This window comes from Xiphophorus hellerii, chromosome 16 (genome assembly GCF_003331165.1).
Source record: "Xiphophorus hellerii strain 12219 chromosome 16, Xiphophorus_hellerii-4.1, whole genome shotgun sequence".
NCBI lineage: Eukaryota > Metazoa > Chordata > Actinopteri > Cyprinodontiformes > Poeciliidae > Xiphophorus > Xiphophorus hellerii.
Genome location: NC_045687.1, coordinates 20719496 through 20747177, shown reverse-complemented (window position 1 = coordinate 20747177; position 27682 = coordinate 20719496). Strand labels below are relative to the sequence as shown.

At 39.4% G+C, this 27682-nt stretch overlaps 2 protein-coding genes across 2 annotated transcripts in view; both read left to right on the top strand.

Annotated features, from left to right (window-relative positions):
• Positions 1 to 5522, top strand: part of usp43b (ubiquitin specific peptidase 43b) — an 81534-nt gene extending 76012 nt beyond the window's left edge. The window contains exons 15-16 of the mRNA XM_032587707.1: positions 359 to 1456; positions 2522 to 5522. Of these exons, the coding sequence (XP_032443598.1) occupies positions 359 to 1456; positions 2522 to 2532 (1109 nt within the window). The 3' untranslated portion in view covers positions 2533 to 5522. The remainder of the gene's footprint in view (positions 1 to 358; positions 1457 to 2521) is intronic.
• Positions 5523 to 10466: 4944 nt separating this feature from the next.
• grb2b (growth factor receptor-bound protein 2b) overlaps positions 10467 to 27682 on the top strand; it is a 33716-nt gene continuing 16500 nt past the window's right edge. Inside the window, exons 1-2 of the mRNA XM_032587668.1 lie at positions 10467 to 10661; positions 13891 to 14136. Of these exons, the coding sequence (XP_032443559.1) occupies positions 14059 to 14136 (78 nt within the window). The 5' untranslated portion in view covers positions 10467 to 10661; positions 13891 to 14058. The remainder of the gene's footprint in view (positions 10662 to 13890; positions 14137 to 27682) is intronic.

Sequence of the window (27682 nt, the reverse complement as noted above, 5' to 3'; positions counted from 1 at the left end):
CCATTCTAAAACATTTTGTAGTTGTCTAATAGTATGCTTTAGACAACTATCTAGCCTCTAACAACTTTCTTTTTAAGGATTAGCCTATATTTAGCTCATCGTCAACTCCGACCAGCATCCACAGAATGTGTATGTAATGTTTCATGGTGGTGTGTTCAAGGTGAAGAACAGTGTTGGCGTTCTGCCACACTTAACATTTCGCATATATACTCATTTTTATTCCAGTTTTGCACTACTTTGTAGAAGTGTATTTCATAAAATCATGGGAATCCCTCTGCAAAGGACTGTAAGTGGTTAAATAATTTGAATATATCAGATTTTGGTGAGTGCATACCTGACATTTAATGTGTTTTTCTAGATGGCTCCAATCAGATGATGCGAGGTACCAAGGTTAGGAGCTTAAGCATGAGGTCACCTGCCAAGCCCAAGGACGCCCTGAACAAAGTTCTTCCACTGCGTTGGTCTTTTGGGTCCAAAGACCGCATCAAGCACCCGGCACAAGTCCAGTCTGGAGAGCTGGTGGAGTACCTGGAGTCTGGACGCCGGCCCAGATGCACCAAAGACCCTATCATCACACTGGTGGCCACTCCGCCACAGAGGAGAGTCCTTGACGTGGGACAGAACTGCAGCTCACCCAGCGGCAGCAGTCTCAGCTGTACGGACAGGCTCAGTTGTGACGCTTGTTACTCTCCCAAACTCCCAGAGGGGCAAAGGCGAGCCTGTCTGGAAAGAAACGCAGGCCAAGCATCTGATAACGACGGAAACCTCAGTTCAAGAGATGATGATGGTTTGAGGCAAGGATCTTTATCTAAGAGACTGAGAACTGACCAGGTCAGGGCTCTGGACTTCTACCTGCACAGAGGGGGCATTCTGGGTGGCCATATAAGCCACAGTGCTCCTCCAAGCAGAGAGTCTACGCTTAGAAGAACCACCGTTCAGGTGACTGGCCTCACCAGGGCCCAAAAAGACTTATCACAGACGATGGAAGGCAGGAGGAACCCAACAGGAGATGAGGGTCAGAGCCAAGAAAATCTCTTGTCGTTTTTCAAGCCGGTTTTGATGAACAAAGACATTCCTAGGTCCCCAGGCAAAGAACAAGTGAGACAAATGAATATCTGCCACGAACATCTAGGGAAACTGGCGAGCAGTAATTTAGCCAAGCTGTCGCTTTCCAATGGGACTCTTCCAGCACCAGGTAGCAGCGTTCCCACCTGCGATGGCCACAGCTGCAAAGCCCACCCAGTCAATGGAAAAGCTGTTAATCAGGAGCCTGTGGACATCCAGCGGGCTCACAGCTCCAGCAACATCCAGACCAAGCTGGATTTCACGTTTCGCAGATGTGCCTCCCTCCAGAGGAACGGGGAGGTGGGGATCCCTCAGGCGCACCGTGTCCTGCTGTCAGACAAGCCTGGCTACTCCACGCTGCAGCGGACGCGGTACAGCACCACCTCCCTGGGTAGGCAAAGAGGTCTCCACGAACGCTGGCAAAGATGTGTGGAAAGCCTTAAAGTAGATTCCTATTTAGTAGGTTAATAGGTAGTAGTAGTGGCTAAGTTGGTAAGGAGTTTGTCGTGTTGCAGATGGGTTGCAGGTTTGAATCCCTGCTGCATCCGTCTCTTTTTACCGTTGTGACACCGTCTTCGCCCCGGGATAGCAGTGGCTACAATGTGGCTTACCACCATCTACGTGTCAATTATAAAACTTTGTCGATATTTAGCTAATGTCTAAGAAACACAATTTCACAATTGCCGTGTTTCCGTTAAATAGGAAACGCAACTTAAGTCTCACTTGAATAAGTCTGTTAACGCGATAAGTCATTTAAAAACATGCTGCGCCATCCTCTTCCTATGACTTCCTGTTGCCTCCTTCATCTTTTCCGCCAGTAGTAACAAATGGTTGTCGATCGCATGACCTGGTTGATGCGAAAAAAGTTTTTCCATTGCAGTTTTTGTGAAATACTCAAATTTTGGCCCCAAAAAATCCACTTCATCATAGTCCAAAAAACTTTTCATTGAAAAACGTTTGGTTTTTTTCATAATTGGTACGTTTCCACTAAGTGTATTTATTTTTGAAATTCCAGTTTGTGCAATTTTAAGGTCAATGGAAAAGCAGCTAATGTGGGTATAATTTGGTGAATGATTGATTGTAGTGTAAAGAAGCTTTGGAGTCTTCGGACTTGAGAAACCACCGTGGCAGCAGTATTATTTTCGATTGCATTTGGGTTATAGAAACATATGAGCGACATGTTTGGGTATACGACTGACACGTTCCAAATATGTATGTAGATGAAATGTTTTTCACCTCTCTTACCATCCTGCCCACTGTGTGTGTTAGCAGGACAGATATGGGTCTTCTATCATCGTATTAGCCATTAGCTTAAAGAGTAAGATCTCTGAGTAATATCATATTTATTGTAAGGCCTTTTACACATCTTTACTAACAGATTTGCCTGCATCTGTTTAATTTTCATTGTGACACTTATGAAACTTATGATTATGTGTTTGTTTTTTCCCTACACAAGTGCCCATGTGACAGCCAAGAATGACGGCCAAACAAAAGGACCTCTCACCTGGTTTCCCAGCAGGGCCCCCAGAGACGCGCCCTCTGCTGGAGGCATTGCTTACAGCAAACGACATCTCTATTTTATTTTTTTTTTCATTGTTACTGTTTTAGGTTCTTACCTGTGTGTGTCTTAAACTAAATCTATGCAGAGTTATTAAAAGAATCTGAGGGAAATTACTAGTTTTCCCCTCCCTCCTCTCACTCTTTTCTCACACTGTTTACCGATTTTTGATTCTTTTTTTATTTTATTTTACTTTTTACCGTCTGTTTGAGTTCATCGTCAGCATTTGGGAAAACGAGGGCAATTTGTGAATGCTCTACGCTTGAGCTTCCATGCGAACTCTCAGGAACGCAGGAAGTTGTTTTTTGATGAGTGCAGTTTGTTTTGACGTATAAGAAAGAAATACTTGCTCTACTGATGGGCCGGCTTATTAAAAGACTACAAAAAAGTACTAACACTGGCCTAAAAATTAAAGCACTGGACAGTTTGCTGTTATAGAGTCCATTTTTAAAATGATTTATTTATCAAATTAATGTGTATATATATATATATATATATTATTAATGCACTTCTTTAAATGATTTTATTCTTTTTTTTAACAGGCAACTAACCTGTCGGATGGCATATGGAGGCAGTGACACATGCTATTTTTTAAGCGTTTGATACATGGAGATGTGGAAAATTATCCCATAAGCTGATCTGACTTTTGATGTTTTGTGGACGGATGCAGCGGGAATTTGTACGTTAGAAATTATTCTATCAGAAACCAGCAAATGTAAAAGGACAAACAGAGAAAGAAATCGTCTCGCATACATCTGCCGCCTTTATTGATATGATGCAACTTTTTCACATTTTGTCACCTTTCATGGGAATTTTGTGTGCCGGACCAACATAAAGTGGTGTCTTAGGTTTAAATCTTACCACAGTATCTCAGTTGTATTTACGTCTGGACTTTAACTGGGCCATTCTAACGCAGGAATGTCAATCTAAATAATTCCAAAGAACATCGTAGCCCAAAACTATTCATACACCTGGTAGATTTAGGTTTAAAGTGATCTTTTTTTTTCTTTTTTTTTCTGACCGGAAAAGAAGGCAGAATCCTGACTTGAATCTGATAGCGACATGTGGAGGGAGTTAAGATTAGGGTGATGGCAGGGAGGACTTCCTGCTTTGAAGACTTGGAGGTCGTCACCAAATCCTGGGGAAAAGATGCAAAACAGCTGCTCCGCAATCATTTGAAGGGCTTAAATCCTATAATGCTAATAAAAAAACATTTTTTATTGTTTATTTAGAAAGCAAAAAAAATTTATTAATTAAGAAGCCCCTTTTTTAATGAAATGTAAATAAAAGCGCCCATTTTACATTGTTTTCTTATCTTTTAAGGAACATCTTTGTTGAATGAGAATCATTTTAAATACGAGTCTGCCAGAAATGCGAATAATTTTGGACTTGCTGTGACTCTAGCTGAATATTTAGGGTCATTAATCCGCTGGAAGACGAACCTCCACACCTTTGTCCACCTTTCACCTTTTACAGTGCTGCTCTTCCAGATTTATCCCACACTTGACACCAAATAAATGACCCCATTCCTTCTGAAAATAAAGTCTCCCCGATGCCTGATGCTACCATCACCTGTGTTTCACAGATCTGCACTGACCAGAGCAACTTCTTCCACCTGTTTGCAACTGAAAGCAGCACTTTTCATGGCTCCCCCCCCCCCCCCCCCCCCCTTTTACCATCAAATCCAGAGCTCAACTACCTTTCCAAAAGCAGTCAGCTGTAATAGATTTTATGTAGGAGTATTAGAGTAAAGATGTGGCTTTAACATTTTTGAAAAACAAGTGTAAACCATGTTCTGTTCCACTTCACTTTATGTTGCTCTCTCATATAAAATCCTTCAAAAATGTCTACAATGCGACACAATGTGGAAAAGTTCCGAGGTGGGAATACTTTTGAGATTTTTTTTTTGTTTTGCATAATGTCCCATAAGTTGGTGCGACTATAGGAAAAATAAACACACACTCACACCAAACTCATCATTACAAAGGCTTCCAGCGTAATCTCCATAAATATGCAAGTGGATACGAGTTAGCTGATGGCTAAGAGACTCCCAGACAACCTGCAGAGCAATAAGTGAGAGATTTAATATTCAAACCCGGTTGTAAGGATGTACACGTGTGAAGTGCAGTGAAATTGTGATTGTTTCTTACAAAATATAGCTGTCACAAAGGACTGGATCCAGGAGCGGCTTTTGGAGGAGCTTTTTTTTTTCTGTTTGTGATTGAAAGAGGGAATTATTCCGTGAGCACAAAGTCATTCGTGGTGATCACGGTTCGTCGGATTCTCACAACTTGTCGGGTGGGGGCAGTTGTCAGTTAAGCAGCTGCATCTGTAATGCACGTCGTTCACAGTCTTCAGTCATAAATATTCTGTCTCTGTCAGCTTTTTTTTTTTTTTTGCTTTTTTTTTTGCTGTCAGGAGTGAAACTCAAAGGGAATATAACCACGGTTCTGATTCATTTTCAACCTCAGTATTTTTCCAGTTTTTGCTACTTCACGTGCTTCCTGAGCTTTCATTTGCCTCCGATTAATATTAATGAGCGTCTCCGGCTGTTTGCATTGTCGCACCGACGCTTTAGCAACGGCGCGAAAAAGGAAAGATGCGATGAGACATTATTTCGGAAATTTGGTTAGATTATATTTTAGTAACTTTTTTTTTTTTAGGGGGGGGAATAAAGTCTACATTTTGTACCTGATTTGTAACTGTGCAATTAAAGTACCAGACTAAAACTGTATGTTTCACATGACTTCATGTGGTCAGAATGTTACATGGGGGAAAGTGGGTTTAAATTTGGACACCTGCACACACACACACGTGTTTGTGTTGGACTGTCCATTATGTGTGCCGTAATGCAAGTTTTAACGATTGCAAATTAAACACAGCGTTTCTCACAAATGTCTTCCGTGTAAGGTGTGATTTATGACGCATGCTAATGTTTTGAGTGTGAGCGTAGAGTTTTATGCAGCAAATATCTCTGTCTACCGAATGCCTGATAATAATAACATTTTTCTAATTCTACCCAAAACGATCACAGCTGACATGAAAAAAAAATAACCCGATATAATCTGCATATTGCCCAATTTCAGCAATAGACACTGCCTTTTTTTTTTTTTTTTTTTTCTTCATTTTGCTGACCTTATACAACACCCGTGGTTTTTCAAACTGGTGGTAGGTTGTCTTTAGTGGTAGTCAGTAATAGACATTTTTGGACAATTATTTGTGGGTTAAGTTCAAATAAACTGTGATGTAGAGCAACGAAGTACCAACAGCCCAAAGGATTCACAAGAAACCTTGCAAAAGAGACTTCATTGGAGAAACTGAAAGCAAAGCAGGAATATGTTGGTATACTGAAGCAACTTATCCTCCGCTTCAGTCAGAACTTGAATATGGAAATGACATCAAACCCACCGTAACCATTTTCCAGATCCAAGTTCAAAAGTCAGTAGCATTGGTATGTTGTTTTGCTAAGAGGCTAAGCTAAGTTCTATTAGCAACAAGCTGCTAATCATGCATTTCTCTGCATTTTGTACATTCAAACATGAGCAAGTACTCACTAAAGGAGTTTCTATTGGTGTGTGTGTGCGGGTGTGTGTGTAAAACATCTATTGAGATAAAATCCAACAGGATTTTTTTTTAAGTTGAGATTTTATGGGGGGGGGTTTATTGTTTGTTTGTTTTGTAAGTAACATCTTTCCAGTTTATAACTCCATGTTTGGGTTCCCTTCTGTTGTTTTCCAGCTTGAAGCTTGGAAATTTCAACATCAGAATAAAAAATTATGGATTTAATCCCCCAATCCGTCATGCAGTTCTAAAAGCCACAATAATAAATATATATATATCAGCTCCTAAACAAATAAACATTGATCTTCTTCAAAATATGTGACCACTGCCATTTGGCACTTAGTAAAGCAAAAAGATCTTGTAGTGAAGTTCTACTTTTATTGTTTCATAGGCAGGAAGACAGACATAAAAAAAAAAATGCAGTAAGTTTTTTTTTGTAAGTTTTGCCTTGTACCTGACTTCTTTTAATAAGTGAATAGAAGCCTGTTTTAAATGGATGTTTTTCAAGAACAGCATTTGTGTTTGCGTCACTATAAACACAGTGTCACAAAGACACAGTTACCTGAAAACAGAAGAAACAAATAGTTTTTCATTGTCATTTTTATCGTTATCACAGTAGTGCCATAAAATATCGCAAGAAAGTTCTTAAATCCGTATTGTCCACCTGTATCGCCTATGACGACACGTTTTAAATCAGTCAGTCACCGCAGCGTCACTGCATCTTGCATGTAATCTGGATGTAATCTGTTAGCACACCAGTAGCTCCAGCTCAGCTCGAGACACAGCCAGGAGCAAAAATACAGAATTTTGTTGCGTTGTGAGTTCCCACGGCGGTAAACGCTCCGTTCTGTTATCCAAGCAGCGAGCATTGGGCAGAAACAAACCGAGTCATGCAGCTGTTTCTTTAACTCCTTTTCTGTTCCGCCTCTTCAAGCGCACCGCATCACATGTGTTCCCAGTCGGGCTGCTGATTCAGCCTTCAGTCAGCTCTTTTTTCACAATCAGCCCTCATCCGCCCTCCACACATCATCAACAGACCATGACGCATCTTACTTCACGGATCGTTTCCAATAAAGCAGATCTGTTGCCACCGTTAAGATAAGACCATTCTAATAAAACTTAAAGTTAGTTTGGAGCACTGCAGGTTTAATATGTTGCGTTCAGTTGTTAAATCTTATTATGGTGGACCTTAAGTTTAATAGTCATCTCTGAAGAGTTGTTGGTTAACCTTTTTACTTGTGATGACAACATCTGCTTTGGAGGAAGTTTTTCTTTATCTCTTTATCTTTATCTCCTGTGGCTGGATAGTTAGGTTACACAACAGAGCAATATCACACGTCAACCAACCACGTAGGGTGAGGTTGCCGAAATTCTGGCAAGGTCGTGACCTCGTCATGTACAGAACGACATGTACACTATTATCTACTGTCCAAAATGCACCATTAAAATGCAAGATATTTTCTTTGAGACTCTCGTTGATTCTGGTTTGTAGAGGAGAACACATCACCGGCAGAGCTTTCACAGGCTGCCAAATTACTAGATGTACAGTCCACCGCTGAGCGTAGTTACTTTAATGGTCCTCCACTGTTAGATAAAACCATTTTTACTGTTGGGTGTATGAAATATTCATGCAAAGAGTTGCAAAAGGCTTCCTAATTCTCACTGCCTATCGCAACAAACCCACATGCTGTACGAGGAAATGCGGGATCACAAAGATGGTGCGGTTTATTCTTTCCCAGTAGCCGCATTGCAGGAGCAAAATATCTGGACATGTATACAACCAGAACTCTCACTCAAGATTGTTTGAAGTGTCAAAGATGATCTTGACACTTAAAACATACGGTTTGAAAGGCAAATGTCTCTGTCATTGTGTCTAGACTCTGACAGACGGTGTTTCCTGACGACACACGGCAGTTCAGCGGTGACAGATGGCTGTTTAGTGGTGAGCGTGGTTGCCCAAAGAAGTTCTTGCACAGCTAAAGTGACCGGGGCGGCATGTGCTACAGCATCTCTTTAGACCAATGTGAATGAGATGGAAGAAAGTTGTGTGGTGCTGCTTCCCCTTAAACCTACCCTACTGCAGCAAGAGCAAGAGACGGTCTGCAGCACAACCTCTTTATCCAACTGCTGGTCTGACAAACATGTATGTCAATTGAAATGTTGTCTGCATACATAGAACTGGACAGCCTGAGAGACAATGAAACTTCCAAAATATTGACATAGATTTGGTCACTTAACAAACACATATTCTAATATGTGTTTTTCTGACAGGCCAAAACATCCCTCTCCAACTAATTGTGAAGTAGTAGGAAGGGTTATATGGTTTTCATTTTTAAAACGGATGAAAATCTGAAAAGTATGTTGGAGATATAAAGGGAGGCATCATGCAAAATGTAGTTTTTTGTTGGCTTTATATTGTGCATTATATTGTCATTGTGCATGACATTCCCTCATCAAACACACACCCGGAGTGTTGTCTCGATTCATTCATGCATGTTTGAGAAATCCTTGAATCTCCCATGTCAATCATTCAGGAGCCCCTAAACGCCCTCTTGGATCATCAGTATGACTGAGTTTCTGCCCTCCCCTGGCATCCTCCCCACACCGCTCCTTCAGACTAGAGGCGGCAGCAATTATCAGACACCTGGAGGAACTGCGTGTCTGCTTACCTTACAAACTACGTCTTAGTCCAACACTCTGAAAAACGACTGGAAACGCCATCATGGAGAAGCAGTGTTGTGATGATGTCCTGAAAGTGGAGTGTTGTAAAGAGTAGGAGCTTGTTACAAAGACACAAACCAACTTGTATGTCATAAACCGCTGCAATGCAAAGTCAAATTTCTTTTAAGTTTCCTTTTGATAAATACAGCATCTTCATAACAACTGAAGATAACACAATGAGTTGATCGTGATATAAAAGTGGCCTTATTTTGCTGGAAAAAGAAAAACAATATGTATGATATTGTTGCTCTGCCTAAATGTTTTCAGTTCCATCCATCAGTTTTATGCTGGTTCCCAAACACCATCAACGAAGGATGGTGTATTCATTACTGGTTAGGGTCAGAGTTAGGATGACCTATATCAAATTTAAGAAAAACCGGTTCCAGTTTTCCTTAAATTCTGAATTTATCATTGTTACTAGTCTATAAGGGCCAGATTTGAGGAGTACATGACAAAAAAAATTATTTTAAGAAGTAGTTTCACAGCATTGTATTTTTTACTCTTACTTGAGTAAAAATATGTTAAAATAGTGCTACTCTTACTTGAGGAGAATTTTTGGGTACTCTACCCACTTCTGGATTTATATGAAGTCCATTTGTATCGCACGCAATCAAGCAAAACGAAGACCCTCGTCAACATGAAGGAACCCCAACATTCCACTTGGGGGCAGCATTGTAAAGGTATTCCCACATTTCCTCTGTTCCAGACCGAAATTAAAAGCAGATGTGCAAAGAAAAAAATGAAAGCAATATAAGACGACCAAACATCCCAACAGCGATCAGATAACATATCATTAGACCCACTCAGTTCGCTTATTTTCTGACCGAGGCTATTAAAACATATTTGAAGCGCACATAGAAAATTTCAGTGGCTCTCTTTGGAATTAACTGGCAGAGAAAGTTGAGCCAAAGTGTAACCCACTGTAATTCCTTGTAATTTGACACAAACACATGTAATGTCTGCTGTCTTCAACTACTTCAAACTTAAACAAATAACACAAATTACAATCAGTTTAAATCAGTTTTATATATATATATAATTATTTATTTATTTATTTATTTTTTAAGCAGGTACGATTATTATCTTTTTTTCACTCGCAGTGCATCATAAATTTCTACATGACCAAAGTCAGTGGGCGGGGCTAATACTTCTTCAGTCACGGTAATTGGTCAACAGTTTAGGTGCTGTACATGTTAGCCAATCAGAAGAAACATAGTGACAGCTATTGTTTAATCATGGACAGTATTACAGGAAATATTAAGCAATTAAGAATTGGAATAAATATATTATTACATAGTAAGCTTAAAATTTAAAGATTTGAATAATGGTTTCAAAAAAAATAATTTAATTAGGTATTTTAGGAATGTTTGATACAAATTTTAATGATACTCGTTTATTATTTATTCAATGTAGATATCGCATAAAAAAAACACATTTTAAAAATGTCTTTGCTATTTGACTTTTTAAAAATTATTATTATTAAATTGTGACACTTTTACCCAACGAAACAATCACACAGATCGACAGGGAGGAGCTGAAAAGCAGTTTACTGCTCGGCGGAAGGAAGCGGAAATAAGCGTCGAAAACCTTCTGCTACCAGCTAGCTTCGGGCTCACAGGACAGGGCTGTGCTGTGAGCGACGTTGTACATACTGTGGGGGTATCTCTTTAGAGGAAGCTGGGAGAGCGTCAGACACAGCGGGGTTTTTTTGTGTTGCTTTTTACTTGGACAGCTTCGAAACGGAATAGTACAAGTGGTAAGACACTCTTCTGTTTTTCCCGTTTACACAGACAAAACGTGTAGTCCGGTAATTCCTCGACGGTTAGTCAAGTTCGGCAGCGTTCTGAGCTAGCTGCGCCTCTGCGCTAGCAACAACAGCTTGCGCTGTGAGGAAAAAAAAGGTGTTTTCTTCCCTTTTCACGTTTGCCAGCATTTCCCCGGTAGGGGCCCAAGTTATTTGTTAATGTTTCGGTTTCTCGTCGTTTTTCCCTTTCACCACACCTTCTATAAAAACGTCGTCGTGAGTTAGCCGCCGCCGGTTGAATTAGATGGGAGTAAGTTTGAGAATCGCATCGCAGTTATTGTTGCCAGACCGTTAGCCGGCATGCTAACTCTAACGTTCTAGAACAGTGGGCGCAGTCTATTCCCTGGAACGGAATCGATCTTTTCTTCTTCTTCTTCTTCTTTCTTATTTAAAGCCCAAAAAAGTCAAGAGGACACAGTTCGAACGTGCCCTGTCGTCTAAAACGGGACAGACACGATACTGCCCGAATTTATCCTCATGGCCTGGGAGTCGAATACTGATGGCGTTTGAAATTTTTGAGGGTATTTTAATGACCCGTTTCTCTGTCGAACCTCGGCTGCCAAACGTTTGTAACATCACGACTAATTTTGCTGTGTCCGTTCCTTCCTGCTAAAATAGTTTGGCGTACCGTCCATACATCATGAATTGGGTTTTCTTTATTTATCCCACGTTAAGGTTTATGGTTTGAACTCGGTTGCTTTTAACTGCTGGGTGACAGTTTGTGTCTGATATCTGCGTCCGTTTTAATGGACTTACTTGCATCAGAGCAGCGTGTTAGTGGAATCTCATCAAAACGCTACCCGAGGCGCACCGGGAAGACAACATAATAGGATAACGCACCTTTTATCCTCTAACTCGGGACAACTTTTAGGTTTAGTCACCGTATCGTTCTCGGCTCGGCTTCACCATCAGCTGACTTTTTTTTTTTTTTTTTTTACGTATCTGTTGGTTTCCTGCTCAGGAAATAGTGTTGGAATTATCTCTGATTGTAGTAAAAATGTACCTTTTTTTTTTTACTGTTGACAACGGAAGTGGATGTCTTAAGCAAGTCGTAATTGGATGCAGCGATTGGAGGGACTTGTTGAAGAGTTCCCAATCACAAACAAGCTCTGACCTGCTGATTCGGTTTTCAGGAGACTCCAATTTTGTCTTCCAGAGCTACAAATTACAACATACTTCTTTTTGGTCGAGCCAGACCTTTTCCTAACTTGGTTTTGCATTAATCTGTCACAAAACATGCATTTTACTATAATTAATATTTCTTTTCTTTTTTTTTTTTTATGAAGCCGGCATATCTAAAAGGAACATAAGTGTGCTCTGCTTTGTGTCTGTAATCAAATATCACACATTAAACATTAAATTTTGTTTTTGCAACAGATGTCAGTATTTAAATCACATTTTACAAAAATATTACTGCGGTATTCATCAGATTTATCCTCATTTTTACTTCCTTGCAAGCTGATTTAGTCAACGTTTTAATTGTTTTCCACACGTAAAAAAGTAATATGACTCAAATAACACGACTGTCTTCAAACAAAACTGTCCGACTGGATGTTTAATAGAAAAAAAGAAGCGTTTTTAACAATTATTTTTAATATTATTTTTGCTGTCGTTTGGGTTAACTGTTCCTTCATTTCCTGCAATCACGCAGGAATGTAAAGTGGCCTTTATGTCGAGCTTGATTATTAATAATTGATGTCTGGACTGCAGCCACACAGTGTGACAGAGAGAGAGAGAGAGAGATATGAATCTGTTGCGTTGCTGCTTTTCCAGAATCGGCATGATTTGCAAGATCAGACCTATAATTTCTGATTTTAAAAACACCACTGTTCAAAAGCGAAATCATCCGGTTCTGTTCATCGTTAGATTTCATCTTTATTCTGAGTATTTTTGTAGTTTTACTTAGAAATGTCTTGTCAACTACGTTTTTGAGGACTGCCAAATTTTAGGGACGAAAACGACACTTAAAAACTCAAAAAGCGATGACGTGGGCATGAGGTCCTAATGGAACAAAAGCAGCATCAATTATTGATAATGTTATCCTCTCAGTTATAACAGCGATTATGGATACAACTTGTATTAGAATTTTGGACACAGACTGAAGCAGAAATCTGCTAAACTAACTTAATTTACTAATCATTTTCAGGTAAATGTGTCTTTATCTCTGAATATTTCCCTATAGATTCATTTGTTTTCTCTCTGTCGAGTAAAACTGGGTGTGTAGCAAGCTAATATTAGCCGGGTAAGTTGCTTAACAGAGATGCTGCTCAGTTTGCTAACTGTAGTCTTTTTAAAACAGCGTAACTTTAAAAACTGTTACGTTTGATGCTTTTGTTCCTTTTAGTTTTTTGGGTTTTTTTACGCTTCAGCCAGCTGACGGTGTGCAGCAATGTGTGGGATGCTTCGCACTCCTGTAGAAAACTCTTAACTCCCACCACTTCTGCTGGCATCTCATTTAAAAGAACAGTACATAATATAACAGACACATTCCCACAAAATGTCACTGAACCCGTTTTAATCTGGAGCTTCATTTCCTGAAACGAAAGTTAAATGTAAAATTTGTAACTAACAAGTTACGTCTAGTGAAAGCTTGGGAGACACATCTCTTAGCAACCGTAACCACGCACACGGCTGCAGCTGGATTTTTTTTTTTTTGGACTGTAAAGTGCTGCAGCTTCAACATTTAAAACCTTTCAAAAATGGCTCCGAGTCTGAGGAGACCGAGGTTTTCTTTGTCTCCATGGAAATACTGAAAGCTGATGTCCAAGCTACCTTCTAATAGTTATGAAGATTTTATCTATTTTAATGAAAAATGTGTAAAATGCTGTGATATTAAGCATGGTTGCTTTCATTGTTGTCTGCGAGCAAAAATATAAAGCTCCCCGTAATTAAGATGACAGCAAATATGAACCGCAAAGGAGATGACTGACTGAAAATGTTTGATAGCCAGCCGCTCTGAAATGTTTACCTTTTATAAAGGACCTTTATGACCTCCAATCATAAAGGTCCTCTTTTAATCTTATAATTAAAAGTGGACCTTTATGATTGGAGGTCCACTTTTAATTATCTCAGATTTGGCTCCAATTTTTCACCATCAATGTTTCCTTATAACCATAATCTCTCGTGCAGTCACTCCGCAAAACAGAAATCTGAGCATAACCGTGCTGTCCTGTGTTCGCAGGTGCTGTCCTGTGACCTTTATGTAAGGTCAAAGCCCTACAGGAACGGGTCATCGACGGGAGGAGAGACTCGGAGAAAAGCTGACGACCACGGAGGCCGGGATAGCGTGTCGGTTTCGAAACAGAAGAGTAACCACAGCCGAGTTGTTTTGCTGCGAGTCACCAAGACCATGGAGGCCATCGCCAAATACGACTTTAAAGCTACTGCCGACGACGAGCTTAGTTTCAAACGCGGAGAGGTCCTCAAGGTAAGCGTCGGCTTGTTAGTTGGCTGATGAACGGACTTATGTATGGTAGGAAAACTTGAAATGTTGGCGATCATTCACCTGGTTTTGGTTTGGATTTAAATGGAGGCTTGATAGCAGCGGTGTTCTGAGAAAAGTTGCACTGAAAAAAAGAGTATGTTCTCCCTTGTGCTGCTAATTCTAGCAACTTTCATGCAGGATACATTTAAAAAATGGCTGGATTTTCTATTAGATGAAAACAATCATTAAAATAGAAGATAATTATTGTACAAAGGAAGACATATTGAAATTTAGAGACTATTAACAATTTAAGGAGTTTTTCTGGATCTACTTAACGATCAATGCTTTCTGATGTATTTGTTCACAAAATAAGATTGAAATAGAATCCGTTTTCACTTAAATTCAGTATTGAATCTCCTTGCCATCTTTAAGAATCCTAATTTCTGTTCTTGGCTGTAAGTTTGATCAATTTTCTCTGGAGAATCAACCGTAGTCCGTAGTAAAGACAGAAATAAAAGGACTACTGTTAAGCTTCCAATTGATTAAATTGGGTTAGCTTAAGAAGAACACATGTAAAAAGCCACTCAGCTCTGAGGGCGTTTAATGGAATCTGTTTGTTTGAACGACGAAATGCTTCTACAGGCAGCGCTGGATTTACATTGATGCAGGAGGAGTTGGCTCATTGATTTGGCTTTTACAGAAAATTATACACTTCAAACAATGTTAGATTTAAAATATTTTTATGCAACAATGGGCGTCGAGGATTACTTTACTGTTCTTACAGGGGGATCAGTGCTGTTTCAGCAGAGTATTGGAAAGACTTCTTATCTCAGCAGGAGGCCTAAAAGCACAGAGAAAGTCAGCTTAGGAAACGCTGAGCCAAACAGGACTTCTACCATATTTGTCTAAATGAAGCGAAAGCATTCTGTTCCTCTTAATTTTAACCGTTTAATGTAAAATTGCTGATTCTTCTTTTGTTTTTGTTTTTTTGTGTGTTTTTAACCGTCCAAAAAGTTGACGGAATATCACCTTTGTATTTTTTTTGTTTTTTGTTACTGAATTGGACATCAAGTATTAGTTGGTTTCTGTGGAAATGTGATCAGTGATTACCAAGGTTGGGGTCACTAATCAACATATGTTTGGTCTTGCTATGTCTTGTTGGGAAATAAATCTAAGTAACAAAAAAAATTACAGTAAAAGGATATTTAAAGAGTGCACCGGTAAATCGGCCTCAGTTTTCTTAATTGTGGGTAATCTTATATTGGCTGTCTTAAAAAGGTCTTAAAATGTCTTAAATGTATTGAGGGGGAAAAAGTTGGCCGCAAATACGTTAATCAGAAGTCTTAAATTTTGTTGTCAGAACCATCATCTTATCTAATCCTATGTAGTTTCCTCTTTTTTTGCAGGACTGTTGCGCAAAACCTTGAGTTACACTCAGACATCTTCACTAGGCGGTTGAGGCTACTGCTTAGCAGCTGCTAATATACTATGTAAGGGTAAAGCTAGGTAGCTTACTTCCGTCCATCATGGGTAAGGGAAAATGTGTCACCAGATAGCGGACAACCTTCGTCTTAGCCATTGGCTAGCACCTTATGCTAACCCATTGATTTATTTGCAGTTTTGTGCATTCCAGTCACAACATGGATCTTACATTTTCTCCAGAAAGGTCTTAAATATGAGACGTGAAACCTGCAGAAACACTGTACAGGAGAAACCTGTCTCATCCTTCAGACTTCATATTACATGTGTGTGGCTAACACAACCCAGCTTAGCAACCCTATTATATTTTGTGTGTTTTTTTTTTGCAAGACAAAAAATCGGTATTGGCCAAAATTGGAACTGGCAGGTCAGGTTTTTAAAAAATCAGGGGTGTATATATGTTTTTTTGTGTGTGTGTTGGAAACTCAAATACTTAGACTTCTTTGTTTTTACTTTTTGTCTGCAGAAGTCAGCCAGACATTAGCAGAAAAATCCTTGACACTGACACACACTTAAAAAAAAATCACATTCAGAGCTATGGAGTTGTAGTCTATAGAGGTTTTTTCTTTCTATTTTTTTGAGAGCCTGTTTAGTGGGATGAGTGAGGAAGTTTTAGAACTCCTTACTGTAGTTTATATTCAGAAGAATTGTTTTTTTTGTTGTTGTTTTTTTAAGGCTGCCTCAGCTCATCTCTTCTGCCTTCAGTTTGGTCACGACTTGAGCTCACATAAAACATAGTCGGCCAAAAACGCATCCTTGTTTTTTTGTCTGAAGTTTTTCTGGCTTTGCTTTTATTCCAGTTAAGTAGCTTGATAACATGATAATCATATTAATAAAAATATAACCATTTCCAACTTTGACTACTCCAAATAAAACCGTAATTTTGATTGAGACAAATCGAATCCCTTGTGGAGGACTGACCGCAGATGGGAACAGCACCAAGAAGTTCAGGTTCAGCTGAGTGTAAGGCCGTTTTTTCCTTCGAGACCGTCCACCCTGCATCCTGTGGGTCTGTCACCAGCGCTATCTGCTGATGCTAATACTAAACAGCTCTGCTCCCAATACAAAGAGTGCCTCTCATAAGAGAACGTGTTAAGGCTTTGCATGTGTACAGCATCCCTTAATCTCACTCTATTTTCAGTTTCACTCAGAGATAGTGGCTACGTTACTAACATGGGCTCTTATCTTGATGGTGCATAAAACAACCTTTTTCCACCCACGATGTAGAGCCTTAGCAAATATTCACTTTTACCAAAGACATGGTGTCATTTGATCTTTACGTAGTTGCTGTTTTTTTCTTTTTTCTTTCTCTGCATTAGATGATATGTAATTTCTGGTTTTTGAAGATTTAAGTTTTAGAAAAATCAGTATTTTGTTTTTTTGGGGTTTTTTTTGTCCCCATCAAAGCTCTCCTTGTGTTTTCATAGTTCGCTGTGATGTCAGCAAGCCCATGGCTGCCATCTTGTTTTATTTATTTGGGCTTTGAATTTAGGTTAACACTATGATCAAATGTAAGGGTCAGGCTAATTATTTTTTTATTACCAAAATAGTCGTAATGTTACGAAAATAGAGTTGAAATAATACAAGAATAAAGTCGCAATATTAGCAATTTTTTGAAAACTCCAACACGAAAAATAACAAATTAATCATTCAGGCTTTTTTTTTTTCCTCTCACTAAAACAACTTTTTTTTTTGTAATTTTAATACGTTCTTCTGTTAAAATCACCTCGTCATTTTTGCTGATATCATAACTACATTCTTGTAATTAAACAAAAACCCTCATTGTTAGGCCATGTTGATTATTGATGCAACATGGCGCTTCTGAGGTCTAAACTACACCTTCAAGTCTGTCGATTCTATCTGTTCGTGTATTTGTGTGCTATACTGTTTTTTTTTCTTTAAAGCACTGTTGCCTCGCAGCAAGAAAACCTCCATCTCAACTCCCTTCAGAGTTCCCAGGTTCTTCCGTCCATGCATACACTGTTTGTTTTCCGTTTCTCTGCAGCCAACCTAAAAGCTTGCGATTGCTTTTAAAGTGAAAGAAGATACTATTTTCAAGCAGGAAATTAAAATCGACATGAATTTTCTTTTAGTCTGTCTGATCTGATACTTTTCTCATCGCCTAATTTTGTCAAACGTTTTGCGTCGTTCAGAGATTTTTAGGTGTTGGCAAGGCTACCAACCACATAGGTTAAAAGTTTATATTCACATCTGTGTTAAGGAAGTCCAGGTTCCCCACTGAATAGCAATCCTATTGCATGTTTTTCTTTTTCCGTTTTACAGTCATGACGTGTTGTTAGTATATATGCATACTGTATACAAAGCACATTTCCATCGTTATCTGTACATGGCAGGCAGATCTGTTGAAAAAACCCTTCCTTTTTTTTTTTTTTATCTCTTCAATCAGTTTTAGTCGATCGGTTGTTAAAACCAGCAAGTTTTCAATCATGTTTCATTACGACGTTGTGCTAAACAACTTTGAAGACTTGTGTTAAATATTCTTACAGTGCAAATGTAAAAGTTTAAGGCATTCCTTAAACTTGAGGCAGAGTAGCTCAGTTTCACAAAATGATATCTCATCATGCATGGACAAAAAGGGGAAGTTTCTTGCCTTTTGAGATCCCCTTTTTTTTTTTTTTTGTCTTTTTGTGTAAGTGTCTGGTCTCGCTTGCAGATGTTTCCACAACTCATTTGCGTGTTTGTGTATTTAACCATTTTGTACCTCTTTCTCTGGTTTTCATGCCGAGTGGTTTAAGTCGCCCGCTGCAATATCTTTAGTACTGAACTCTGAAGATGCGGCGTGTACACATTCAGTTGTAAATTACATAATATACCAACCAGCCATTATGAACATTTGAGGTCAATTTGAGCCAGATGCCTTTCCATATTATTGTCAGTTGTATCCAAGGAGAACAAACTTAATCAAAATTTAGCTTTCTTTTTGTTCATTTGCTGTGTGAGCAAACGGTTTTAGAGTCGCACAGCAACAAGCAAGTGTAGGCCACAATGATGTCTTGTCGTTGCCTTGAGCATTGGACACTTGTTCTCATTTCCTCTTTAAATAAATAAAGATTAACAGGCTTTATAGCTGACCGAATTTGCTGCTATTAGCAGATCACTGAACCATGCCCCTGCAGCATGTCTTACAATCCCTCTATCTGTACAGAACCTGCTGTTAGTTCATATCGTTATATAGGATCCGATGATGAAATGGGACATAAAATAGTTTGTTTGGTTTTGTTTTTTGGGGGTTTTTTCTCGTGAAGCAGGGCTGAGGTGCGACATGCCCGTGGACTGAAGGGTTTGTTCCTTCACTCCCTGTTTGTTCTATTTTGCACTGTAGCTGAAAATAACACATTTATTGTGTGTTCATCCAAAGAAAAAACAAGAAAGGCAAAAAACCCAGTGACCTTCTTAGTTCTTTAACCTCCTACCTCCCAAACACGCAAATGACCTTGGACTTAACTGTACAGGGATTGCCTGAGGAAGAGACAAAACATTTCAAAACACACTTCGAAAATATCCGTGTAGGCATCGATGTAATCTTTAAACTTTAGAAATTGAACAAAATACGACTAGATTAGTGATTTTCTTTTTCAGCTCTTATGCAGCAGAAATGGCAGTAGATTCATTTATTTATTTTTTTGTACAGCTTTTAGGTCAGTGACCCGATCAGTACTTTAGATGTTTAAAAAAAAGAAATCCTATGTTAACAGCTTTCCAGTTCCCAAGAATCATCAGGGACTACCTAGAAGTGCTGAGCCTAAAAAAAACAAAAAAAACTTTCAACTTAATTATCTAGAGATTCTGAAACCAGGCTAATACAGCTATGCTAGAATAACTTATCTGACTATAATCATTGCTGAAACTTAAAGTGCATTGATGGGTTGTTGGAATATATATATTATGTCCCATTGAAACCTTCATGAAGGACATTGACCTGTTTGAGAAACCTGAGCCAGCGTCGGAAAATCTGAATTGCGTATACGGCGTACCACAGCAAACCGTTGTCTGGTCCATGTAAGCTCTTTGGCTTTGCTCCATTTTCAAGTATTACCACTAAACCGGCGTCGATTTCTCCCATCTTTGTCTCGTTGCATCTCAACACGCTCTGGTTAATGCTACAATTTAGCTGCTTTCACATCCTCCTCGATCTCTTTCTCTCTCTCTCTTCCAACCCCCAGCAGCTTCCTGTGTCTAAAAGAAAACTCCCACCAACTTTACGTGCACACTGCAAACGTTGGTGGAGTTTCACATTTCAACTTTGTGTCTCTTGAAGCGCTTTCATAATCACTTCTTGGAGCCATAATTTACAAATTGGCAGTTATAAAATTACGTTATTGGTAGTGATGGGGTTTAAGTCCATTGCACTCCTAAGATCCCTGTTTTTTAATGATGCATCATTGCATGTTAACGCTTTGCATATTGATTTGACTTCTGTTGTACTTTATGAGGAGTAACAGGTCAGAGCTGCCTTGCACGTTTGGAATTTCTTTTCAAATCTTAGTCTAATTTAAGAAAGGTTTCTACTTTTTTCTAAACTCTACAGTTTCCCACTCTTTTGCTGAATACTCTTTTTAAATAAGTCGCATATTACGCCGTTTAAAATAAATCCTCAGTTTCTGAACAAACTGAGGATTTACCAGCTGTTTCAACACTCAAAGCAACTGCTGTGACTTTTTCCCTTCACACTTTTGCACTAGAAGGTTGCTTACTATTCTCTCAACCAATCAACTTCCACGTTGCTGCACATCAGAAAAAAGACGGTTCGACGCATCAGCTGAGTTTTTCAGGGCTTGCTTTCTCTCCCACTGTAAATCTCTTCTACAGAAATCCTGTTATCTTACATAAATATTGTTGGGTTTGAGCTGCAAGTAGCCAAGTAAAAGATCTGTTAATCACTGAAAGATAACCAGCATAGAGTACATATCCCCTACAAATATAGGCTCTACACAATGCCTTCCGATAGTTTTCACACCCTTTGTACTTTCTCACTATTTCTCATGCCACAGCCTCAGATTTGATGTCGTCAAGAAGTACAGCATAATTGGGAAGTAGAAGAAAAGTTAGATTTTTGCCCATTTTGTTCCCTATTTAATAAATTTTGTCTGTTTCTGTAGAATGTCACTTGTTCCCCAACGTAAAAACCAATGAACACACCAGAGATATCAGAGATAAAGTTGTGGAGAAGTTTAATGGACTGGTTAGTGGGGTGGGGGGAGGAGGGAATATTAAGTGTCTGATGGTAACAATAGAGGTGCTGCAAATATTCACACCACAGCAGGAACAGTCTGACACCAATAGGGGTGCACCAATAAATAGACTCCGGTTTCCTTTAAAAATTTTTTGTAATCGGCAATTAGTTGATACTTGCATGTGAAGCCAATCTCATCTACTTCTGTAAAGGTCTGAAAGTAAGTCACTGTTCCCTTACACTTTGCAAAGAGAAAGAGCTGCTTTACACACCCACCCTCCAGGTAACACATGCACGGTTAGACAACCGGACAAGCTTTAGCTGTGCATTCTATGAAACTGATTGCACTAGAAAAAAGCCATAAGACGTTTCCTTAGAAGTCCACCCAGTAGACACCAAACATGTGGAAGAACGTGCCCTGCTTTTCAACCTACTTGTAAAACATTATTGCCTTGTTTCCACTGTGCAGTACAGTATGGGTCGGTGCGGTTTGGTATGCTATTTTACTGTCCGGCTTATTCAGAAGAGTGTTTCCACCAACAGCTGGACTCTTAAGTGGACAAACCTCCAACGTGGCATCATACTAGTGTGACGGGAAAAGTGATGCAATAGTATGTCTCTTCTTGACGCAAGCAGTGATGGTTTTTCTGTTACTCAATCAACAGACTCACACCAGTAGTGTCACTCTAACTCTATCATTTAGAGTTGGGGTGCTGTCTCCATACTGTATGAAGTAAAAAATACTGTATGAAGACAGCTCGTTGTTAGTTATTGCCTTGGGCAATCTTTTAATTTTTTAGACCTAAATACAATAGCGAAACACTAGCAAAACAGAGAAATTGACATTTTCCATCCAGTCAGGCAGAACATGAGGGAGTTGCATAGAAGAATTGGAGTGTGAGAAACATGATGCCTCACCAGACTGGGAGCTTTAACTGCAGCAAAAGGTGCTTCTACAAAGCATTGACTCTTGTTGTCAGAATATATTTATCACTATCTGCTTGGGTCTATCATAAAATCCCACTAAGATGCAATGAAAGCTTCCACAAAGCACAGGAAAACAGACTGAAATGCACAGCCTGGCTGTTCCTGACTAAAGTATAAAAAAATAAATAAATAAAAACACAGTAAAACAGCTCATTGTTGGTCATTGCCTTGGGCTGTCTTTTCATTTTTTTGTGTTGCAATTCAGGTTTTCTGTGCAATTTACTTTTTTTAAAAAAATGTATAACCTGGGTTCACAGAAAGTTCCCTCCACATCCTGTCATTGAGTTCTGCAGAAGCCTGTTGCGGACACATCACTTGAAATAAGGCGTGTTGAGGCAGGAACACTCTTAACACATGTAGTGAAGTTGTTGTAATCAATTGAACATTTAAAGAACAAGACTGTTTCAGTGGGGAAAAATAATGAACTGCTGGTTGCTGCTGTGTAGAATGTTCATCAAAAAACTTAAGTGTGTGAATGTTAAAACAATAGAGGGTTATAGCAAAATGTTCTATCACTTTCTAGTCACATGTTTCACTATGCAGAATAAACACTTATGGTGCTTCAACACAAGCCCTGTTTAGTTCGCTTTAGTCAAACTCTTAATTTGTTTAGAAAGTTGCTTGGTTTGGGGAAGTTTGAATGTTTGATCAAACCGTGGCGTACCTGAAAACCTTGACGTAAACTCTGGCGAGGTTCGAATGCAAAAAAAGTAGGAAGCAAACTGTAGCGCAGGGCATTCTGGGTAAATGCAACCAAAACGGACACGCGAGTCTTGTCCTAGCAGGAGAAATTGGCCGTCCTACAACTGCTAAAATCTGACGCTACTCCATTTTTGTTTTCATTTTGTAAAGATGGAAGTTGTTTTGTTTTTTTTTTTATATCACCCCGCAAGGGGTCTTTTTATGGGCTCTAGTGTCCCTTTTTAAAAGTAGGCAGACAGGAAAGGGGGAAGAAGAGGGAGAAAGTCGTGCGGTAAACGTCGTCGGGTCTGGGAGTCGAACCCGTGACAGCCACGTTGAGGCCACGTTGCCTCTGAATGTGGGTCGCGCTAACCCCTCCGCCACCACGTGAAGATGGAAGTCGTCTTCAGAGGTTATTTATCGTTTCCTTGTCTGGTTCTTGATGCAGCGCCACCACAGGCGAGAAGGAGGACAGGTTTTTCAGAGTGTTTGGTTTGTTAGACACAGTACTGTTAAAAGAGAACAGCACCAACTGAAAATGTAACAAATGTTGCAATTTTGGTCCCCAATTAAACAGAGTTTAAAACCCCCACAGCTTCCCAGCTCTCAAAAAGGAATGCCCTCTCTTCTTTTCTTAACCTTTAGGTCCCTGAACTGATCACAAAGTGGTTCTGTTTGCTTTGTGTTGCTCTTGCTTGCATTTTATTTGCATGTTGCTTTTTTTCCCGTCTTTCCTCAACAGTCTTTTTTTTTTTTTTTTTTCTTTTCCCTGTACTTATCCCCTGAGTGTCAAACCAGAGAACTGTAATTAGGTCTCACTCCTCATCTCCATATCACTCCCTGCAGATGTGCCATAAAGACGTCAGCTGCTGTATTTAAAGATTAAATTATTCTCTCTGCGTGTTCTTTACACACATTTTCTCCCTTTTCCGTCTAACGAGAACAGTCCAAACAGAAACTAGTTTGATGGGATTTTTTCCCCCCCCCCTTCACAGTTCGATTTGCTAATCTGGCTAAAGTGGCCTATATTTTACCACACAAATGAAAGTAGAATGGTCCGGATTATGCAGATTTCAGATGCTAGCATTAAAGGCTCTTGGCGTTAAAACAACAGCTGTTTAGTAAAGCTGCACTTTGCAGCGAACGGCTACAAGATTGGTGTTAATACCTTCTAAACCCAGCGGTGGCTCCAATACTAACACACCTCACATCGATTTAAGGTTGTATTTTTATTTTTTTTTCTCACTTCTCAATTTAGTGTAAAGTTCATTCGTTCCCTTGCTTCTAAAAGTGACCATGTGTATAACTCGTCTCAAGCTGAACAAAGAACAGAACGATGGCTGTATTTAAGTTGCCCAGGAGAAAAGGTTGCATTCAGTTTGTTTTGGCCGTTTAGTTTAAAGGTGGAACGTTCGCTTTGTGAAGCTCTGACTTTGTGGTCTAACGTGGCAGCGGTCCATTATCGTCTTGTTTTTTTAAATGCGTCTTAACATTCATCCTAACACCTCCAGGATATTTTAAATCAGCACACTAATGCTTCATCACCCATTTTGAAGACTTAATCCCGCAGTCATCGTCTCTTGCTGTGGGCGTGAATCATTCAAAGATCTAAAACTGTCACTGGGATCCTCACTGCTGTCTGTACATAAGAAATAATCACTTTGTTGTTGTTTTATTACAATTGTTTGACGATGAAATCTTACTTCCTGCTAACCCACAGATCCTCGACTGAAGATAAAATTCTACTTTATTTCCCTAAAGTTGGTGTAATTTTTACTGAGCAAAAAAAAATGTTTTAATAGGGTGTTCCTCTTTTTATTCATCTTGATTTCAATGTTAAGCTTGGGAAAATTAAGGTATATAAAAACGTTTTAGGTCAATTCGTTTGTGTTTGCATGAGTTGGGCCGAGGTGGCGTTCCAGCATGGCAGCAGATTCGTTCTTTAATCCAAAATTCAAGCTCCTAAGTAGTTGGCTGCCGAGTGCAAAGGCTGGGGCAAACAGGAGCTTAGCTTGTCTTCTGATGGTGCGCACTTTTTTATTGAGTTGTGGTCAGTTAGTGTGTCAAAATGCCAAGCCGCAATTTCCTGCAGGACTTCAGTTATACTTTGTCAACTGTGGTTGTGTGGCGATGTGGTGCGAGTTGAGTTTAGGTTATGTTTAGGGTAAATTTCAGATGAAAAGTTAAAGGAAGCCAAAAGAAAGTTCTTGTGAAGATAGAAAAGTGTGTGTGTGGTGGCTTTGTTTTCTGACACTTCTGATTATAAAGCGTGAATCATAAACACTTGATGTTTGTATAAATAGTGATGGGTGAGATATTACTTCATTCTCTCATTCAGTTCCAGTTGAAAAGGATGATGCTAGCTTGCCTGTCCTGTTTTGGATGTGATTTTTTTCTTATTTTTTTCCTTCTTGCTTCTCCTTTCTAAGAAATACTTTAATAGACGAATGGTTCCAGTCAGCCACAAAGATTTACTTTAAAAAGTCACAATCAAGTAACTGTGTTCTCCAGTTGTTATGCCAATGCTGCTAGATCAAAAAATAACGATGGAAATAAATTTGACCTTGCATCATAGCTATATCTGACACCTTGAAATTGGCCTTTGTCTCTTTAAGAAACTCCCACCCCTCCATCATTTCCTCACAACAAAGCTTTGCTGCCTTGCTGCTTCTTGGCAGTGTTGGACTGAGTAGTAGTTTGTATGATAGCTTAAGCAGACGCATAGTTTCACCAGGTGTTTGCTAAATGCTGCAGAAAGTTAGCTTTCTGGGGGCGGAGCTTGTCTTTGGACTGAAGTTGTAAATGTTGCCACTTCTACTAGTGAGTATATACCAGTATGGAACCTTATAGGGTTGTTTTAAATAGATGGGGGGGGTTTTCTTCTTTTTTTACGCTTCTTTTTTTATGCCTATTGTTAACTGCATTACATTCATAAAAAATCCGAATTGAGTCACTAAGCAATGAGAGATTCGCCTCTCTAGTTAGCCATGATAGCTAACCTTGAAGAAGTTGCTGAGATCCATGAACATGAAGTTCAGTTTCTAAGGATTTTTAAAAGGCATTCGTTAGCATCATTACGCTAACAACTTTGGATCTTTCCTAACAAAAACAACAAAACAAATTTGACAGCTCAACACCAACATTACTTTCTAACATTGACACTGACAGCTGTATCTAGTAGCACCGTATTGATTTTGCCCCAGCAAAATTACACAAGACATCAGTGTAAATATTTGAACTCCCATCGGTAATGACACAGGAAATATGACAAACTAGCATACGTATACCTGAATGATTGTTTATCCATTTTCTTTTTGCTTACAGTGAAGACGGAAGCATCTTCAAAAGCCTTTTCATTGGGAATTTTAAGATCCAAAACGAAAGCGCTCTTAAGGCACTGTGTTGTTTGGAGTCCAAATAATCTTTGAAAACTTGAGTTAAAAATTTGAAGCGAAAATGAAGTGAATGAATGTTTTTTGCCTGTAGGGTCTGTTTTAAGCTGAAGCTGCTCAACATATAAGCCGCTATTAGGAGAAACGGCTCTGACTGGAACAAACGGCTCGCTGCTCCTGCTGCTAATGTGTTCAGTTATCTTTGTCTGGTCCTTCCATTATTACATATCGCACTGTTTTGTGACTCCAATTACCCGGATACGACTGTAAAACTCCGTAACAGCCGCAGTTCCACTCCGCATATGGTAGTTGTAACTTCTGCACCGCCTGAGTAAATGAGCAAGCACTTCTTTATGGACATCAAGATTGCTTTATTGTGTGCAAACAGGCGACATAAGGAGCTTTGACAGGTCCATTAAACCCAGCGTTTTGGGCGCAGTAGGCTTTGGACTCGAAGGTCCCGGTGAAGCTTTAGCTCATCTGTCTTGATGCTTGGGTCTGACCCGCTGCAAAAGTCCCGATTAATTCATACTCAAGGTAATCCCTGCTCCTGGTTTATTTCAGGTTGATCAGATTTTTCTTCATCTCTGCAACTGCAACTTTTACATTGAATGCATCGCTGAGCAACATGTAGTTCTCCAACGCCTCATGACAGTTGCATGAGGTTGCCAGGAAGGACAAATATAGGTCTAGTTTAATAGTCTTATACTCGGCGCTCATATCCTGCCGAAATCTAAACAAACGCAAAGGTCCCCAAGTCTTGCCAGGCACAGAATAAACACTGGTCTATTGTAGGATAAACTACAACAGCCACACACGTGTCACTGACCTTGCACTAGAAGGAAGCAAAAGAAAGGAATCATTTTGTGCTGCAACTCTCTCTCCTTTCTTTCCCCATATCACTCGAAATTTGCTAAAGCCGAAAAACATCAAGCTGGTGTCTCTGCATGTGATTCATCAGATTATTCGAGTGAATATTTTCGCAGGACTTCCTGACTAATAAGTTTCACGCTTGAGAATGATGTGGCACATACTCATGTTTGACACACACATGGGTTTGTGGCTAGAAATGCTATATTATTTTTAGATTGCATGGTTTTGAAGGGGGGAGGGGGAGGGGGGGGACAGTGGCAGCTGTGGAGGAGATAATCCCTGGCCTCGACCTTAGCCTGTCAAAGTGAAACTCCTACAACTATTGTGCTTCAACCAGATTAAAAAGGCCCCCCCCAAAAAAAAAAAAAAATCAGATGAGTGAATGGAAGTGGTTTGGTTTGGAGCTCCCAAGTTCACACAAGACAAAAATGCAGTTCCTGTCTTTTTTTTTTTTAAGAAGAAAAGAAAAAAGCCATCCTAGCAAATATTATTTCCTTTTTTTTTTTTCTCCACATGAGCCTGCATCACTTTTTTTTTTGACGCATAAAGAAGTGGTCAGAAGTTTGTGCACTTTACAAAATGCTCTGGATATGATCCAATCATGTACGGTGTAGGACGAGCTGCTTGGTGCAACCCGAACACGAGTTGTTATATTTTTACAACCTCCAAAGCAAGACCGCTGAAGCAGAAGAACAAGTTTTTATGCAAATTTCCGGACACGCACGTCGACGGGAACTGCGCCAAATTATGTAATGAGGTGAATTATTAACAAGTCCGATCAAAACATGGAGGAAGCATGCCAGAATTAGCCTAGCGTTTCAGGAACCGCTCGACAAAACTTCCTCCGCTGGTGGAAGATTACATCAAAAAAAAATTTTTACCATATATGTTGAGGTCTGCAGTGTGTTGCTGTAGTAACTTCAGAATTATACTCCATGAATAT